The sequence below is a fragment of the Pholis gunnellus genome, assembly GCF_910591455.1.
Source record: "Pholis gunnellus genome assembly, chromosome: 15".
In the NCBI taxonomy this organism is placed as follows: Eukaryota; Metazoa; Chordata; class Actinopteri; order Perciformes; family Pholidae; genus Pholis; species Pholis gunnellus.
Window position 1 is genome coordinate 3,143,208 of NC_136542.1, and position 19,691 is coordinate 3,162,898.

At 45.0% G+C, this 19,691-nt stretch overlaps 1 protein-coding gene across 1 annotated transcript in view; it reads left to right on the top strand.

Annotated features, from left to right (window-relative positions):
• The window catches only part of atrn (attractin), a 123,039-nt gene that overhangs the window by 51,153 nt on the left and 52,195 nt on the right, over nt 1-19,691 (top strand). Inside the window, exons 24-25 of the mRNA XM_079175205.1 lie at nt 568-725; nt 8,117-8,178. Coding sequence (XP_079031331.1) covers nt 568-725; nt 8,117-8,178 — 220 coding nt within the window. The remainder of the gene's footprint in view (nt 1-567; nt 726-8,116; nt 8,179-19,691) is intronic.

A 19,691-nucleotide genomic window follows, 5' to 3' on the forward strand; every position in this document is an offset into this window, starting at 1 on the left:
CAAAGACGATGATTTACTTCATCGCCATTTGAAGATCTTTTAGTCATTTGCTGTCGGTCAGGCAAAAACAGCAGTTTGAATTCACCTAAAAAGATAATCAGCAGATTAAGTGATAATGAAGATGTGGTTGCGGCTGAACACTTAATTTAAGGTGGCAGCTCTCACGTGGACAGGTGCTGCAAGGAACGCTTCAGATCAGATTCAGCGTTAAACTCAGACGCTCATCACTTCTCCTGTCGTTTCATCTTTGGGAAACATGTTTGGTATCCTAAAGTGGGGTTATCGTACACAGAGAGATGTGTTCATCTCGTATAGATGAAAAATATGCTGATGGTTGTAGTTTAAGTTCAGTCGATTAGTCGTTTTTTTATGCTTTTTTTCTCTACTAACGGGGTGAATCTCTAAAAAGTCTGTCACAAGCTCCTCATTCGTCTGCCTTCACCTTGTGGTCTGATCCTATTATCTTTATTATCATGTTTCCCTCATCCTCCTGTCCACCTCTCCATATTCTTAACTCTTGTTCCCCCCCTCCGTCCTTCTGTTTCTCTTCCTCTCTCTGTCTCTCAGCAGGCACTCAGACCGGGGAGGAGGTCCCCATCGTCTCCCGGAGCAACATCAAGGAGTTCAAAGACAGCTTCTCCAACGAGAACTTTGATTTCCGCAACAGCCCCAACATAACCTTCTTCGTCTACGTCAGCAACTTCACGTGGCCCATTAAGATTCAAGTAAGCTTCGCCGGTCCAACTCGTTCCGTTTGATTTGAAGTCTTCAGTACAATCAATTTACATTTTAGTCAAGCTACGCTGCTTATGATGTAATGCTTCGCTCAGATAAATGTACAGGAAACAGTCAAAGCGCAATGCATTTAACTCTTTCATACCTAGCCCTATTTTTAGGCCTCTGCTCAAAGATTGCATACCCATACCAAACAGACTGCACTTCTGTAGCTACAAGGTCTATTTTAACCATTTTGATGTTATAATACAGGTGACACTTGTGAGATTTGTTCAGATGTGTAAAATCAGTGTATACGTTTCTGGTTAAGAGTAAATGAAGTTGGCACAGAGCTCAAATTGAAAAGTTTCAGGTTCGCCTGGAGAAAAAAAAGCACTTTTATTGTTGTTGTTTTCTTGAAACGAGGCCCTGGCTCGCCCAAGAACTCTCCCAAAGCATAGCACAACATGTCGGCAGTCTCTCAAAAAAGCGCCGCATCCCAGAGCGTAAAATTCCATTCACCCCCCTTCCCCCCCGGGTCCCACAAGCTAGGTTGACCCCCCCTTCTCCAGGAAAAGGATGAGAAACACACAGGATATACGTAGCAACAGTGTTTAGCCGGGAACCGGGGAATTAAGCCGGTCTTCTCATGATTCGGTTTGTTGTTCTGCCGTTTGTTTGCTCACAGCTTTGCACTGGTTTCACGGAGAGAAATTCTGAAGATATCTCTGGATTCTGTGTCGAATTCTCTTGCTTTCTGAAGTATTGGTGGTCCGTGTTAGCCGTTAGCTTTTTGTTCGTAGCTTTCTCAGGAGTTGTAGTTTGCCGAGTCGTGGTGATATTGTGGTACATCTTCTCGTTGATTATATTAGTTTGTGTATAATTGTGTTCGAAGTTAATGTTACCCAGAATTTCTTCGTTAAGTTGGTATATAACATGTGTAGCATTCATCATATTCATTTCTGAGAAGGTCATTCTCCGACACTCTCTTCTCTAAACTGCCTCGCTGGAACCCCAAATGGTCCTCGCTCGGTATTAAAACACATCCTGTTCAAATTCTGATCGTTACCGTCCAACTATCATCATTTACCGTGATTTTTAAAATGTAGGTCTAAACCACCGAAAAAGCTGCACACTGGGGTAAATGTATTTATAGAAAACAAATTCAATACAATTTAGTGTGCTGAAATCCACAACAGAAGAGTCTTTGTCCTGCTTTAGATTCATCTTAACTGGCCAGATTTAATTCTGACTGACAGAAAGACGCATTCAGCTGTGACATCTAAGGTTTAGCATCCACTGACGGGCATCGTGTTGATTCAGGGGAAGAAAGCCGACCGGTTCAATATGACGCTTGAGATCTATAAATGGGAGGCTTTGTGCTTTGACAACATGGGCGACGTCGGTGATGACTGGAATGAATGTGAATGAGATGTTGCAGAAAAGGGAAACCATTACATGAACGTAAAAGAGAGAGCTGTGAGAGAATCCATTTACCTGGATTTATTATTTATTCATAGAGTCCAACCGTTTTAACAGTCTCGCATTATTCAGGGCTGCTAATGTGGACATTTAGCCCGGTGCATGTTGCTGCTTCATGTGATACACGTAAACATTTCACGAGCAGCATGACGTACAAACTTAAACAGGCCATGCTGTCCTTAATAATACTCACCGACTGCAGCGGCGCTAATTATGCTGAGAATATGCATTCATGCACTTTGAATAAAAGCATCTACAGAATTGCACATCAGGCCTCGTAATGTGCTTTCCTGGTCAGGGTTGTGCCCCATTCGGCTTCTGCGTATGTGTGCAAATAAATAAACGCTTGCGTGCACGCTCGTTTGACCCACATATTTTTCACAAGACACTCGTCTACTCTATAAAGGGAAACGTTGGCCGGTTAAAATGGCAGAATGTGTGCAGGAGCCTTTCCCTCGTGTTGATGTGGCTCCTTGGCTGTAGGTGTGAATAAGGCTCAGTGTCTGCGTACCGAAGCTGCATCGCGTGTGCAGCCGAGCTACAATCACAGCTGCAGCCCGGGTGAAACGCAGACGTGTTGCTAGCTGATGGAGAGAGAACCGTCCCTCTATAAACCGTTCTTACTGTATGTCGTATGTGTATAATGCCTGTAATATGTAATTATATAGTATGTAAGTGCTCATACGTGGTCATCTGTGTCGTGTAAACTTATTCCATGGTCACAGATGATGGCAGGTGTCCATAACAATCATACAGCCGCACGCCTCGGGACAGTGTTCTGGGCTTGTTGTTATTGAATTTAGTAATCAATATTCTACGCTCAGCGGCCAGTTTATTAGGTACACTTAGCTAAACTTCCCCAAACCCCATTTAAATCAACGTGTGTATTCTAGATACCTCTCAGTTTAATGGACTATTCAACGGCACCACAAACTGCAGCCTCCGAAATGACCATTAAGCTCTCAATAAAGCTGTGTCAGCAACAAACCAAAAAAAGTAGTAAGAACTGTTTCGTCTTTTATTCTGTTCTGAGACAGAATATTACAAATCAAATAAAACCACTTTTTGAGGATATATTTTGGGCCACTTCTGTTGAGAGAGAGAGAGAGAGAGAGAGAGAGAGAGAGAGAGAGAGAGAGAGAGAGAGAGAGAGAGAGAGGGGCAAGATTTTTGGTCGAACTTTGATGAATTTGTCATTTGGACGCACTGGTGCAGCATGAGATCAACACGGACGATGCTGCATTTGAAAAGTAACAGTTGTCGAGGAATTTGAAGTCCTGACTAAACCAGAACTAGATCGGTTGATATCTGATCAGTTGTAACTCTGGCCTTCTCAAACGCGTTACTACCAGAGCTATTGTATCTACATACTGACACATGCGACTGTTTGAAAGTTAGTTCATGGGTGTATTTGCAGCTCCATAAAGTACGGAATAAACTCTGCATCAACATGAAGTTTAATGCAGTGAATGAACGCTCCGCCAGGATGGGCTGGTGCTGGTTTTTGCAGCACGAAGGCGCTCTGGAACCTGGACTGTGTGCTCTTTTGCACAGCCTGCCCGTCTGTGTGCCTCCCCGATCACTTCTGGAAGTGATTTGACTGGTTGCCCCTGTGCGAAGCTCCTTCCCCCTTTGCCCTCCTCCTCTTCCTGAAGAGGAGAAAAAAATGTCCTGCCTCCATCCTCCATGTCCTGCCTTGTGAGGGCTTTTAGTCCTCTCAGCTTCAGACTGCCGGCCTCAGGAGCCCTCCAGTGCAGCTCTGGGAGAGTCCTCGGCCTCCTCTGGTCCACCTTACCCCTCCGTCTTGCTGTTGTGGGATCATAGAGAAGATCACCCCCGTCATAGCGTTTCATTTGTCTTCCTCGCACTCATGGAGCTTTACCTTCATCAGCGAGGTAACATTTTCCACTTTTTGTTCCGTTTTTCCTCGTTCTCTTTCTGCCTCCTCGTCTGCAAATCATCTTCTCAATAACAGCCCTTCATTTGTTTTCCTTTTTACTCACTCTCCTTGCCTTCAGTGGTCTACTGCAGTTTGGCACTGGGATGCGTGTGTGTGTGTGTGTGTGTGTGTGTGTGTGTGTGTGTGTTGGGTATTCGTAGGCGGCTGGTAATCCAGCAGTTGGCAGGCAGAGATCTCGCAGTGTTGGAAAGCGGTTCATAAACAGCAGCGGAGAAAAGAGCAAGGGCAAAGTGGAATGTTAAGTTGAAACACATGCTGCATTCAGAGTGGGCTGTGTGCAAGCTAAGCTCTCTCTCTCTCTCTCTCTCTCTCTCTCTCTCTCTCTCTCTCTCTCTCTCTCTCTCTCACACCGCCTCAAGGTGGCTTCTGTTTGCCTTCACGTGGTTAGGAAGTAGCGTTGGAGCGGCGCGCATGCCATGTGCAGCTGAGGGAGTTTTGTCCATTTGCATTGACTCCACTTGTTGCGTTCACCACCCAAACTGCAGTCAGCCAGCAGCACTTTACCCCCCCTCTCCCCCCCCTCTCTCCCCCTCTCTCCCCCCCTTTCCCCCAAATTAAGCAGTTCAGCTCAACTTCTTGGAATATTTCACATATTTTCTACCGATGGGATTTAATTTACGAAACACAGATGCTTGATTGCAGGAATAACACTTTGATGTAGTCATTCTGACCCGCCCCAAATGGAGATCTTTTACAATGGTCAAAGTGTATTCCGTGATGGCTTCATTACCGTTAAACAGCTCGCAAACATCAAAGCAGCGAGATTAGTCAGCGAGGAGTTCTCCCACCCCTCTTTTTTTTATTTTTTTTTTATTTCTCTCCCTCTCTCCTGATGAAGAATGGATCTGAATTTAATGATGTTTGTAATGAAACGCAAATCCCAGACTAATTACATTAAAGAGCTGTGATCTCCTGTTCCGTGCCTTAGTGAACATGTCATGATATGGTAGAGATTAGAACAGCCTCCAATTTAATACCCCGCTGTGGAGTAGCAGCAGCTGTAGCTATCAGCTGGCTGTGTGTGGACTCGTGGAGTGTTTATCTGGGCCACGCATGGCTGCCTGATGGGTGCGTTTTGATACTGATCACACACCGAGGTTAGAAAACACAAACTGAGCGGTTTTGCCAGCGTGCGACAGCGGCGGGTATACAGCCTGAAATCAGACGGCTGCTTATTATTTAAACGGTAGATTTAAGAGTTCATGCAGACACACGAGACAATACAAAGATAATATGCATACTATATCAAATGAATTGAAATAATCCATCCAATAGCTGTTGTTGCATTTAACTAATAAACAAGAAGTCTGAACCCTCATGATGGTGCTAGAAGACGAGTCAGAGGATCACCAAAGTCAGACGGATACATCATCTGGAAACCATGAATGTCTGTACAAAACATTACTCGATGGCACACGAATCACACACACATAATCCAGCTCCACCGTATTATTCCGTCTCCTTCTGTCCCGTCCTTTTTTATTTATTTTTGTGGAACCTGTTGAGCGGCCCTCCCTCCCACCGTCTAACGACGCTTTCCTTCAAAACTCCCAACGTAGCTGTCGGAAGCCATTAAAAGCAGAAGATGTTGCGTTCGTGACGCCCGGCGGCAGGTCTGACGGGTCCTGCTGCGACGTCCTTTTGCGGGCCCCAAAAAGAGTCACCCTCTGCTGGGCACATCTCGCCGCCCCCCCCCCCCCCCCCCCCCCTCGGCCTGCCTCTCGGTGACAAGGCACACCGCTGACGCTTGAGATAAGCCGCTGCAATAATGTTAATAAGTTATGCTGTGATGTCATTGAGTGTGTTGAGGAAGTCAGCATTGGCCTTGAAGGGGACTATTGTGTCATTAGGAGAGAGAATGACTTAATGTATCTGGAATCACTGGAGGAGTAGATGGCTCACAAAGAGAACCGGGCTTAAGAGCACCAGCCGACGAGGCTTCTGTGGTGATTTGAAGCTTTTGCTCCTAAAAGAAACCCTGCCACTCAAGAGCTTCACACAATCTTTGATAGTTGTTCTCTAATCCTTTCATTTTTACATTCATGAGCACAGGAAGTGAGATATTCCGACTCCAAACCATTTTTCTATTCATCGCATGTTCCTAATTTGCACCTGAGAAACTTCTTTCCCAAATGTTCTCTGTAGTGCTTTGTGGAGGTACAGGGACTGTGTGTTTTCTGTTGGTGCTAAAGTGATGAGTAGATCAGTCCTCTACGACGTCACTCAACAAGCATTGCATGAACTTGCCGGTTCCAGCCTCGCAAAATGTGAGGATTTCCTGCTTTTCTCTGCTTTGGATATATTTTGAGAATTGGACATAATGAGCAGTGTTAAGTCGTTCTTGCTTTGCGCTCCTTCCCCCACGTCTACATTGGCAACAATGGCTTTGAGGGTGCTAAAAACGCGATGTGTGAACTTCCCCTAAAATAACTCAAGAGCTGTTTAAAGCATTAAAGAAAGACTAAATGAAAAACAATGACTTGATGAGGCCAACATATCAAGATCCTAAAATACCCCAATACATACCAAAAAAAGAGAGGGCGTTCTTTCGATCAAGACTTTTTGTAGAATAAGCGACTAATCTAAATATTAAGGGAGCTTCAACGGCATATTAGCGCCACGATCCGTCCACTGCGGTACCCCGGGGATCAAACGCCGGACCGCTGACATCTTTGAAAAGTTTTCTTTGGGGTGTGTTGGCTCCCTGAACTTCTCTTCGGTGTTCAACAGTCTGGAGAAAAATGATCACTCTGAGGATTCGGCGCTCAACGGTAATCAACAGCAACACATTAGCGATCCAGATGGTGCTGACTACACCAGTAAATTAGACCCGGGGCCGTACACACCCCCCCCCCCCTCCCCTCCCCGTCATCTCTCCACAGAAGCCACTGCCTTTTGGCCCCGCGTTGTTCTTGTGTAACGTGACTGTAGATTTACACACATTCTCACCCATCATGTCTCTCCGTGCATGTATTGTACTTCTTGATCACATTAAGTATTCATATACTAATCTGACATACACACAGCTGCGTTTACCAGCTTTTGGGCCTCCATTCCGCTCATTTTTTATTTTATTTTTTTTGCACTGGAATTGTATGCAAATCCCCGCTTTTGCTGAGGAATAATAAGCAGGAGCGAAGATAAGTTCTGGTCCAAGGTGTCACCTCGAAGAACAGACGTGTGAGTGGAATTCTGCTGCTTTGGCCTGGAGGTGCAGTACCCCGATGCCACCAGAGAGGGGCAGTGGTGTGTTGTTGCAGGGATGTGGTCGTGGCGAGGCATTTTCAGGGGGTTGTAGGCGTAAGTGTGGTGAGGAGGAGGAGGAGGAGGAGGAGGAAGAGGAGGAGGAGGAGGAGGAGGGGGGGGTACGGCACTGCCAACGTTACCCCTGGCAACCTTGATTAAGACAGGATATCGTTAGTACAATTGCTCTTGTGATGATTACATAGTGCATATTTCAGCCCACATGTGGTGCAATGACATTTTTTATATCCCCCCCCCCCGCCCCGCTGCACAGACTGTGGGCAGCTGAGAGGCCCCGGCTGCTGCCATGTCGTTGCTTTGACAGGCGTTTCAGCCTGAAACACAGATAAGCAGACGGACTGAGAACCTCCACGTAGTTGAGAATAAGGAGCACCATAAGGAAGCAAGTCGCTTTATCTTGACACTGGCTTTCAACTGGTGAACCACCAGGAAAAACACACACACACTACGAAATATGCAAGTAAAGGCAGATGTTGACAACATAGTGTCATGAATATACATATATGATCTACAACATGAAATACACCACGCATTGTCTCTCCTGCTCGATCCTGCATTTGTCAGCTCTACGCGGTGGACTCCGCTCTGGAGCTCGCATGTTTATGAGTGCATAACGCTGACCTCCTGTTTTAAAATCTCTCTTATTGAAGCGCATGTCTGACGAGGCCTTCTGTCCCTTTCTTTCCCTTTTTGCAGATCGCCTTCTCGCAGCACAGTAACTTCATGGATCTGGTGCAGTTCTTTGTCACGTTCTTCAGGTGAGCAGCCCCCCCCCCCCCCCGTCAATTCACTTACTCCAAACCACAGATGTGTTGATGTTAAAGTGGCGGCAGCCGCCTTCGACGTTTCTCCGCGTGTGTGTGTGTGTGTGTGTGTGTGTGTGTGTGTGTGTGTGTGTGTGTGTGTGAGTGTGAACCCCGCTGATGGATCACCAAAGCTGCTCCGCTGTGCCCGTGTGCACCAGCCATTACTGTGAAGAAGCACTGCAGCTCACTGGTTTATAGGAGCTGGTTAGTTGTCGCCATGCACACAAAGTTCATTTATTATCGACGCGGGCTGAGCGACTGAAATGCAGTCCCCAAATTTGATGCATAAGAAAAAACACACAAACTACATTATCTGTGAGTGATGCAACTCTTACTTTACTCGAGCGGTCGTGCACACACAAGCAGCTACGCCTACTTTTATTAGCTGCAGGTGAACAGGGAGAACGGAGATCTCCCAGAATGTTCTATATTTGCTACTTTTCCACCAGTTACTGAAGAACTCAGATACATCTAAACCGACCTTATTATTTAGAAAGTGCTTCCAAATAAATACTTGAATCCTTCTGCGTAGTATTACAAGTGTGCATTAATTAACACAAATACCTTCTTCACATAGCAGCTCTCAGACAGGGCACTGGATGCCTATGGCATTTTACAGCGCATGAATTAGCTTGGCGGCTAGCAGACTTTTTCTTACCCCGTAGCTCTTCTACTCTCGTTTGATTTCAGCCGACATGGAACGTTTCTTTTTTTCAGCCCAACTGAGAGGCTAATTTTGGTAGCGAGAGCAACAAGTTAGCGGACCGCCGAGTTCCGTCTCTCGGCGCTGTGCTCAGCATGTGTAAGCTCCGCCCTCGGTGAAACACAGAGACCAGAAGAGAAGAGAGAAACTAGCGTTGATGCTAAATCTAGCTATGCATTTTCGTATACTTCAAGCTGCATGTGTTTGGGGCCTTTTAGGAAGCTCCCAAGCTGAGAGACACCCAGCCCTCATAAAGCAGTTAAAGGTGCAATGAGCTCACGTCCAACAGTGATGTCACGCTGTACTGACGCACCCTGCAGTACACTCTTACATCACTGAGGGAGGGTGAGAAGTTAAGAAGCACTGGTGTTCAGCAAAACTACGCTCGTCAGCTACTGCTTACAGCTTTTTTTGAAGTCTACCATGTATGACAGTATTGCATATACACTATATTCTGTATTTATTTATTCAGCAGATGAAATATTCAAACCCAGGATTCCACATCATGGAAAGGAGATGGAAAATGTATTTGATGTCTTTTTAGCTTTGCACACATTCCTCCGTGGCTCACACTGACAGACAGTTGCTTTGGATCTCGAGGGGAATTTAAAATGCGTTTCTCAAGGATCCCTGTCAGAGCGGCGTGTTGCGTTCTAAAGATGGAGGCACTGGTTCTGCTGGTCGGTGCTGAACACGTGTGCATGTGATGAATCCCTGAACCTCAGGAACTGCTCTGATGTGTTATTGATTTGTTTTTCTTTCTTTCTTTTTAAATGTGAGGCACCACAAATTGGGTACACTAGTGTGTTTGATGCATGCTCGACTGCATGTGTGTGTCTCTTTCTCCCGTGTATGCTGTGAGTGTGTCGCCTGGAACCCAGAGGAGAAATGTAGGACGTTTTCGTCTCCACAATGTCCTGAATGAATTGCCGGCTTTTTCAACTCGTACTGCTTTTATTGATCCAGCCTCCATGTACAGGTACAGACAGCTTTGATGGGGTTTCAAAGATTTTTCTTTTTCTTTTTGCCAATACAATCATGTTTAATGACCGTATGTTTCAGCATCGATTGACTAAATCACCGCCCACTCTTGATGGTTATTTGTTGGGTTTTTTTTGGTTGTTATTCAGCTGTAATAGCTGCGGGTCTACACGTGCCGCCTTCGCTCCCTCTGCAGACAAATGCAGAGGCTGCAGTAGCTCGCTCATGATGCTCGTATGTTTATACGCACGCGTCAGCATCTCAATGTTTGCGTGTCAGCATTCGGAGCGTGCAACCTGCGACTACAGCAAAGCAGGCATCACAGCAACGCACAAACACAACGACCTCTCTCTCTCTCTCTCTCCATCTTTCGCTTTACCTCCTTACCTTTTTTATCGCCTTCCTTTCTTTTCTGTTGTCATCTCTTCACCATCTCCTCTCCCTCTCTTTTTCCGTCCCTCCTTCACTCATCATTTTTGCATCCCCCTCCTTCCTTCTCCCTCCCTCTCTCCTCTTTTTGTCTCTCCCATCCTCCTTATTTCCCTCCCCCTCATGCTCTCCTCTCACTCTCCTTTCATCTCCTCCTTCTGTTCTGCTTTCCTCCCCTCCTCCCTCCCTCTGCTTCCTCCTCTTCTGTCCCTCGCTTCCCTCCTTCCGTCAGTCTCCCTTGTTCCATCGCCCTCTCTTCCTCTCCTCTGTTTCCTTTCCTTCCAGCCTCCCACCCCTCTCTCTGATTTGCTCTTAATCCCACCGCTCAGTCTTATTTGTGTTGTGTTGTGTGTGCTGCCTGCCACTGATTTAGCACAGATGAGTAGACCTAAAGTTAGCGAGCTCGCAGCCTTGTCCCTGTTTGCTTCTGGTTCTTTGGAGCGCCGCATTGTTTGTGTTTTTGCGGGGGAGGAGAGGGATGCTAATTAACGTGGAAATTGTTTGCTCTTCTTCACTCCCGACTTTCTCTTTCTCTGCGTCTTAATCTCACTCTTCCTTCGCTCCCGGTGCTTTCTCACTCCGTGCCATGTTCCCCTGTGGGGACAGATGAAGGTGGTGCCATCCCGTTATCTGCAGCACCAGCAAAGATTCCCCCACGAGCATTCTCCAGCCGCAAAAAACAAAAAACCCGATGCATTAAACATCAGCAGTAACAACAGTAAGATGCACTCACATATTCACGTCCAGCTGTCCAGCAGCTTCTCACCTTCGGCTCGTTGTGTTGAATCATGGCTTTTAAAAGTCAATCGACGCTTCTTTTTACCCCCGTTTTAAACTCAAGTCAGGAACTTTTTCATGACTGTCATACAAACAGAATTTTGTCTCTAGTTGTGCAAATTAAATGTTTTCTTCCAGGCCTGGAAAATCCCCCTGAGAATGTAAAAAAGAAATTCCAAAATGTTTTTGGAAATGCAATGAAACTGTATTTGTGCGCTTTTTCTTTTTTTTTCCACTCAAACTGTCTGTTTTTAATTTAAAACTTGGCGGCTGCTAAAGCGAGCATCCTTTGAAGTAAAAGTGACCTGAATGACAAATTTCTTGGCTACTTAAGTCCAAACTGCTGCACGGAGGAAAGCTGAAAGAGCGATCATGAAATGCAACGTTTTTTAACGTTGCACAGTGGAACATATTTGTCATGGAGATATTACCGTCGTGGCCATTTTTGAAGTCTTAACTTTTTACATCATCTAGCCTCCATCTTTCTCTCGCCCAAGTAGTTCCGGAGCTCCTTCAAAAAGGAAAAAAGTAAAGTTTGTTTGTATGTTTTCTAAATAGTTTATCTGGTTTATGAAGCCAGCAGTTCAGCAGCAGTTCAGCAAAGGTGCACGTCAAAGTGAGACTTCACCTACACAGGGAAATGAGTTGTACTCTAATATATAATTCAACAACATTTAAATTATGAAATGACTCTTTAAAGTCCTTTTCAGCCCAAGTGTTCATATTTCAGTCTGGCAGTGAAGTGGGGTCCCGGTTCTTTGTTGTGGGACCAGATTTTCTTTTCTTTTTGATGGATACATTAAAGTAACGGGAATAAAACTAGTCCACAAGCACACCGACCACTCGTTGGCGCGCTGTGGCGCCTTCTAACAGTCAGCGCGGCACCGAGGCCTGATGTCCCAGAACATTCTCTTATCCCCCTGAGAGATCTCCTCGCTGCCATATCAAGCTTTCTGCTTTGCACTTACATCCAACCCAAGTGCCGGCATGTATTTTTAGTCCATGACCGGCCCCAGAGAACCCCTTCATGCTGGAGGTGTTTAGCACCCGGAAGTGTCACTAGTCAAAGACACTCGAGTCTGAATATCGAAGAAAGAATAAGTTTTAAATCAGGCGACAGCCTCTGCTCGTGAAGTCAAAGTGGAAGTGCCTTAAACCTGTAACGTCTCTAATGGCCAGCAGGGGGCGACTCCTCTGGTTGCAAACAGACAAGTTAGGAAAAAGAAAAACGACTCTACTTGTCTCTTGATTTATTACCTCAGTAAACATTGTCAACACGAGTTTATGGTCTCAGTCTCCAGTTTCAAGTCTATATGTGGATCGAGTGGTTGGCGTTCACTTTTGTTTGCAGGCTGTGAGATTGATGACTGCTTTGAGGTGGACCTGAGACTTCCACCCGAGTTCACGCCTCAGCAAAAGCACGCCTTAGTCGTGGGAAAGTCTGACACAGCTGCTCCGCTGAAGCCCACAGGAGCACATTTAAGAGGATAAGTCAGCTGATTTTATTATTATTCTTGTCAAAAAATCCCTTAAAGACCAAAATAAGCAAACAAATTGATCCTACTAACACGTATTCTGTGTAGTTTTAGGTTTATATCTTATTCCTTTGCGCCACAAATCTCCATTGTTGTCCACAAAGCGTTACTGTATAAACCCATTAGTGAGCACCTGGTGACATGTTCCCTCATAACGGTCCACATTAATGACCTCCACAGAGCTCAATCAGGCAGCTTTTACACCCTTGAAATGTCATCCTCTCTGAGATGAATTATGAAAATATAAATCACATTTCATTATCTTTATTTACCTTCCTTTGCTGCGTGTTCTTAAAAGGATCTGTGATTCATATTGGGGTTGCCGGGCTGTCTGAACAGAGGGGGGAGACGGGATTTGGTTCCGGGCAGCAAGAGGCGTTAAAAGAACCAGCAGCAGTTTGACGGATTCTTTGCTGGTTTTGATCTGTTGTGATTTTGAGTATCAAAGCGCTGCCGTCCAAAATCTACACGACAATGAATCCTTAATCGCCCTGAGTGCCGGCGTCGGCCATCAGCATGCAGCAGCGGAGAGCACGCAGCGGTGTTATTCCACTCGCCGACCTTGTTCTCGACCGTTTAGCTCGTTAAAGCGGAGAGGTGATTAGTGTCGTCACTCCCAGGTCTCTCTCGAGTCAGCATGCTAGCTGTGTGCGTCGCTCTCTCACCTCACCTCTGCCACCTCTTTTTGCTTTTTTTTTTATATCCGATACTTACATACTGCTAGAATGATACTTTCAGGACAGCGCTGTCGCCTTAACTTCGCCTGAATTCATAGTTTGTTTGTTTTTTGAGGGGGGGGGGGGGGGATAAATCGTCTTGAAGCAGCTTGGGTCACAAAGGTACTGGTCCTCCGAGAAGTGGTCTAAAATCAAGAGGACAGCTTAAATTATTCATTCATGGGGAGAAGTTCTTTTGGCAGACGTCTGCAACTTTTGCCAGTTGCACTTTTTGTCGATTGGACTGCTGTACTTCAGCATCTCTCATTTACACATAATAATGTTCGGCGTGTGGATTTATCTTATTGAGGAAGAAATAAAAGCTTGACCAGCCTCTCTCTCTCTCTCTCTCTCTCTCTTGGTGCAAAGCTGAGCGCACACATCCACTCACACTACGGCCTTTAAACATCTCATCAGTAGCTGAACCAGCGGTTCGGTTTTCATCAGTGGAAACGACATTTCAACAAATCGATTTGTCATTTTGACTCGTTAGAATTAGATTAAGATTTCTGTAAAAACAGTGTTGGTATCAGAATTCCCTTTTCACCACTAAGAATAACTATTAAAGATATCTACAGTTGAACTACCACATGTGGAGAAAGGATTGTGACTGGCAGACATTTTATTTCCCTTTCAGATATCAGATATAGAATCTCAGCTTCATTCATTTAAGATCTCTCTACTGTCATCTTGACTTCTAAACTTGAAAAGGAATGCTAGATATCTCAAATGTCATTGTTAGTACCAATACACTTTCTACTAGTTACTATTTTACTCATTTTCCGATATGAAACGCACTTCTAGATATCTGTAATTACGTTCTTACGAGGTACAATTCCAAGCCGATCAATAATTAAATGTTGGCTCATCAGAATTCCATTTATGGAATCGGTTATGTAAAAACAATTAGAGATCTGCAGTGAACATTGTGAATGGAGAGCATTGAGTTGTGTAGATGCCGATAATTGGAATTGCCACTAGTCCAAAAAAACTTCATGGATGTTTTTGGCTTAAAATTATAAAACGTCAACATTGAATGATAGATACCTGTAATAATGAGTTTGAAGAGAAGTCAACGGTAAACATTTACTGGTTGTAATTAAGTTAAAGATATCGTCAACGAAGATTTCCTCTAGTGAGTACAGTCGAAAGCAATTTTCGATATCCACACACACACACACACACACACACACACACACACACACACACACACACACACACACACACACACACAGGTAGTGGCCACTCGTGCATTTCTTTGGCAGCTTGAAGTGACAACAGAACATAAATAATTCTGTTGTCACGATCGTCCTCCCTCCATTCAGCCTCTTTTAAACACATCTGCAGGTTTAGACATCGGCACGGAAACTCTCCGGTGCAGACACTCGGCCTTTTGTGCACACACACACACAGAAACTCTCTCTATTCAAACATAGGAGGCGACCAGCCACTCAGTGGTGCTGTGTGCCCTATGTGTGTGAAGGGTAATCATGCCACACACACACACACACACACACACACACACACACTGAATGGGTTTTTCTCTACTGCATCTTCAAAGCTTTCGGACGGCGGCCTGCCACGGTGCATGCGTTGGGGTCTGCTCAATGCAATCAATTCCAAATGTCAATTTAAATTGCGACCACTTTACCGACGACACATCGTTCCCAATTATTTCCCCCGTGGCATTTGTTCTCAGTGGCTTCGTTATCGAGCAGGGAAGCCTCCCCGTCTTCCAATTCGGACAGCGATCCATCACCGTGATTTGTGTGAAAAAAAAAAAAAAGAAAAGAGAGGAACATTGACCCCCAAACCGTGACGTGCGGCCTGCAGCGCTGCCTCGCTGTTTTCCCTCTCACACTCGTCCGTGTTTGTACACAAACGTCGGCCTCCATCAGCGTCACCAGCAGCGCTGACGGGGCGGCTGATTGGTGATTGACAGCAGGACAGAGTGTGGAGGACTCTGCAGCGCCACAAATCCAAACCTGTGGTTCTATCCAACTGCCAAGCGGATGTTATTCAAACTTTTGAAATGTTGAATTAACAGATTTCCAAAAATGTCTTTTAAAGAAAAGAGGAAGTTGATTTTATGACATTATTCATTATTGGCAATCTTAAATGTAATTGTAGCGGTCATCAGTTATTTGACAGAATATGAATTAATCCTTTTGAGTTTTGAATTTCCTTGTGTTTGTATCAAAATATGCGTTTTTATAGCAGCAGATCACTTTTCATGGGGTTTCCTCATTTTTCTACGAGCAGTCAGATGCAGAACGCAAATCTCGCTCTCTCGCTCTCTCTCGCTCTCTCTCGCTCTCTCTCGCTCTCTTTCTTTCTCTCTCTCCCCCCTCTGTCGAAAGAGAATTACAACAAAAACATGTGCCTCTCACTCTCTCTCCCTCTCTCTCCCCCCTTCTCCCTCTCAAGACACGAGAGAGAGAGAGAGAGAGAGAGAGAGAGAGAGAGAGAGAACTCTCATTCAAACCCTGTCCGTCTGTCCTAAGGGGCCTCCCCGGGCACTCAGCAGGGGCTGCCGCAGGTGCGGTTCCAGCCCTCCACTCCTCTCCTTTCTAGTCCTCTGTCTCTTTCGCTCTGTGAATCTCTGTCTCCTCTCACTCCCTCCATCTTTATCCGAACCTTTGTTGCTGCATCAGCGCCTGCCAGCGTTTACCTCCCTGCTCCGGTTTGCCTTTTTGTTTTTATCTCTGTGCTGCTTCTCTCCACCGTCTTTTCTTATTCCTTCCACATTTCCAACCTTCTCTTCATCTTCCTCCCCTGTCTGCCTTCTTTCTCGCTGCCTCTTTTTCCCTTCTCTATCTTGCATTCTTTTAACACTCTCTCTGTGTATCCGACCTCATTGTCAGGTCATCGGCGAGGAGCCAGAGTGAGATACAAGTAGAAGATGGAGCAGATAGAGGGAGTGCAAGAAGCCGCGGCTAAACCTTCCCCCCCCTGATAGGTCCGCGAGGTGCTGAAAGCCGCTCCGCAACCCGATTAATAATGCATGACTCAGATCAGTCGGTTTGACTCGGCGCGTTCACCCTCTGCTGCTCCTCCTCACCTGTAATGAGCAGGGAGGGAGAGCAAAGGGAACGTGAACAGGGCCGTAACGCCCTCCTAGGGAGTCCCGAGAGGGGAGGCGAAGTCTTTTCTTCCCATCGGCCTTCGTGTCCGCTTCGTTCGCGCCTCACACGTGTGTCTTATAAGTGCTACGGATCTCTTGAAGGTTTGTTCCATCTGTCATTTTTTTGCAAGCGTTTTTGCTTCTGTTTGATGAAAAGCATTGTCCTTGGAGTCCTCGTGCTTCTGGGCCCCCCCCCGGTTGCAGGATTGTGGAAAATGACTTATGGAAAAGCCGCTTTTATTGGTTCTGGTCTGATCTCTTTACCTGTTCAGAATGAATGGTGCGCTGGCTCGACTTGCTCCAGCTTTAGAGGGAAGCTGCTCCTTTATTCACCAATCAATTTCTAAATCCTCCTCTTCCCTCACTTGTTTTCGTCACTGCAGCTTTTGTTTTTTTTACCACCACTGCTGCTTCTTTCACTAGATCACACCTCAGACAGGCTCCCCAACAAACTCACAATTTAGCAAGTTGTCAGCCTTGAATGGCTTCCTGCAGGTACATATCAGTGTGCACTCATCGCAGCTCCAGATGTTCAGTATAAATGACGTGTTTTTTCAAAAATTGTCGCAATGGCTGTTATTTTTATTGAAAATCCGAAAAGGGCAATTTTCAAACCAAAAGCGGCAGTTTTAATTAGCCGTAAGCCTCTCGTCTCAAGAGGTGAAACGATAACTGTGGTGGCAAATTTAATTATCTGTAGCTAATTAACATCCATGAATTGGCAGTGGGAGCGATGAACAAGGCTGTTTGAAGAAAGAAAAAAAAAAGAAAAGGTGCAGTCCAACCTGTTCACACCTCACTGCAGCAGCATGCTTCTGTTCATCCTCAAGCGAAAAATAAATCTTTAGTCGACTAATCAACAGATCTACAAACAAAGAATCATGCAAATACACCACTTTAAATCTTGTTTACCAAAAAACGTGCGCTTAGGTTTCCTGGAAGTCAGTCAATCAGCATGAAAACAATTAAAGAAATATGAATTGACTGAGACGGAACATGTTATGGCTGCTAACCTGCCTTATAAGGACACGCCATATTCGATGGAGCTTTTCATCTCCCCTGCCAAAGGAGAAATCTAGTGACTTTTTCCCAGATCCCATTGTGCTCGGAGTGAGTAAACAAACTAACCAAAGCTGAAGAGATTTATACAGGAATTTGTATTCTGCCACATGTTCAGCCCTGCTTCCATTTCAGCTGGGTTAGAGAGCCTGGAAGTGTCCCACCACCCACAGCGCTGCAGGGTTTTGTAACGGTGACAAGCGCCGGCTCAGAATAGGACCTCCGAGCGGCTGCCGGTTTGGTGTGCGGTTCAGCAGACAAACTTATATCCGCTATAGTGAAACGAAAAATGGCGTTTGGCTGTCGAGCAGGTTTAATTTCCCACTCTGGGGTAAAAGCCAGCGGCAGGCAGGCGGCTGGATTAGTATTCAGCTGGCTGTGGACAACAGAGCCGGTCTGTTGGTGTTTGCCCTGTGGCTGTTGTCTCGCTGTCAGGTTAGCCAATGACACGTCAGAGCCTCACCTCTCTGGCCTCGGCAGCTCGTGGATATAATACACTCTCTTTCCACACTCCAGTCCGCCGCTGAAACGGACAGCTTCCATCATTTTTAAAGCTGCCGTTCAGGACTTCTTCTTCTTCTTCTTCTTCTTCTTTTTTTTGCCTACAGTTATATAATCATACTTTGGACCTGCTTTTCCATCGCACAGCCACATAAATGGGTTCAAGTACTAAACTAATTCAATATTTTGTCCATTGTAGCAAAAGTATCACCCGATATAGTATCAGTATAATATAATTTATTACTAAAAGACATCTGCAATACATCACTGAACAAATCAACCTTACCTCTTCATCAAATGTCCCCCAGTTGGCCTTTAATCCACAGATTTATGAGGTACAACCTTCTTTTATTTGGCATGCAATTATAACTCAGCTTACAAATCAATCAACCATTCTTTTTTCCAGTATTTCTATTAAAGTAGAAGATGCATGAATGTCATGCAGAAAACCTGCAGAGCCTGGAGAACGTCATGTATTAGTACACAAACAGGAAGGCAGTCCAGAGCCTCCAACATCTTTAGAAACAAGGAAGGAAATATTTAAAAAGCCAACATGTTTCGACCACTGTAGGTCTTCATCAGGGCATCTAACAAACGGACAAAACCAAAGTGGCCTCACCTAATATAGTCTCAGCAACCAATGAGAGGCAATAGCACGACCTGGATGATCACATGACGTGTGAAACGGATTTTAATTGATTACGCTTTGGTACATGTTGTACATACTGAACATGTTTAATGGAGCACATGCTGCCTTTTGTTGTAAAGTCATGTCATCATGACAAACCAATTTGTGAAAACAAAAATAATCGGAGTACACAAATGTGTTTTTTTTTTTTTTTTAACTCGTCATTTGCGGAGCAAATTTAGTGGCTATACAAAATAATAGGTACGTGTTAGCAAATGATTATTATCTCATTTTAAAAATGTGTTTTCAACATTTCCCTAATTAGCTGCCCGAGAGGAAACAGTTTGTTGTTTTTGCAAATTAGTCATAAAAATACTATTTTTTTTTTTAAGGTACCCTTTAGAGTTTTTGGCCACTAGAGGGACCCCATAAAATGATTATTAAAAAAAAAAAAAAAGCCTTCAGAAGCGAATCCACATATCTTTTGCCAGCCAATGTGAAGCACAAAGATGTTTGACATGACATTTGTTACAGAAAGAGTTGGCAGCAGTGTGGCAATAAAATGAGACAAGACCACCAGCCAAAGCAAACATTTCAGGCTTCAAAACATTCAATAAAAAGCTTTGTCAAAGCTTTATGAGGTAAGAAATCCATTCAGCGTGTTTGTTAGGCCTTGAGGACGATACAACATGAAGTAGCAAGAAAGCTCAAATGCAAACAGAACAGATTGTTTCCATGGAGAACTCCACAGCATATACTCATTTTAGTCCTTTATAGGGCGGAGATGTATTATTCATACGTGTATTTATACCTGATGCATCGCATCGCACCGTATCATTCCGACACCTTTCCTTTAACCTCCGTGACACCTCTGCATCTCCATCTGTTCTCAGTGACACCGCGGAGAGTCGATGTGCTGCTCTGTAGCGCCTGTAAGCAGAGACAAAACTTAACTGCTGCATGATGAATCAGTTACACTCCGGCCTTATAAAGCAAATCAACACCAGCTGAC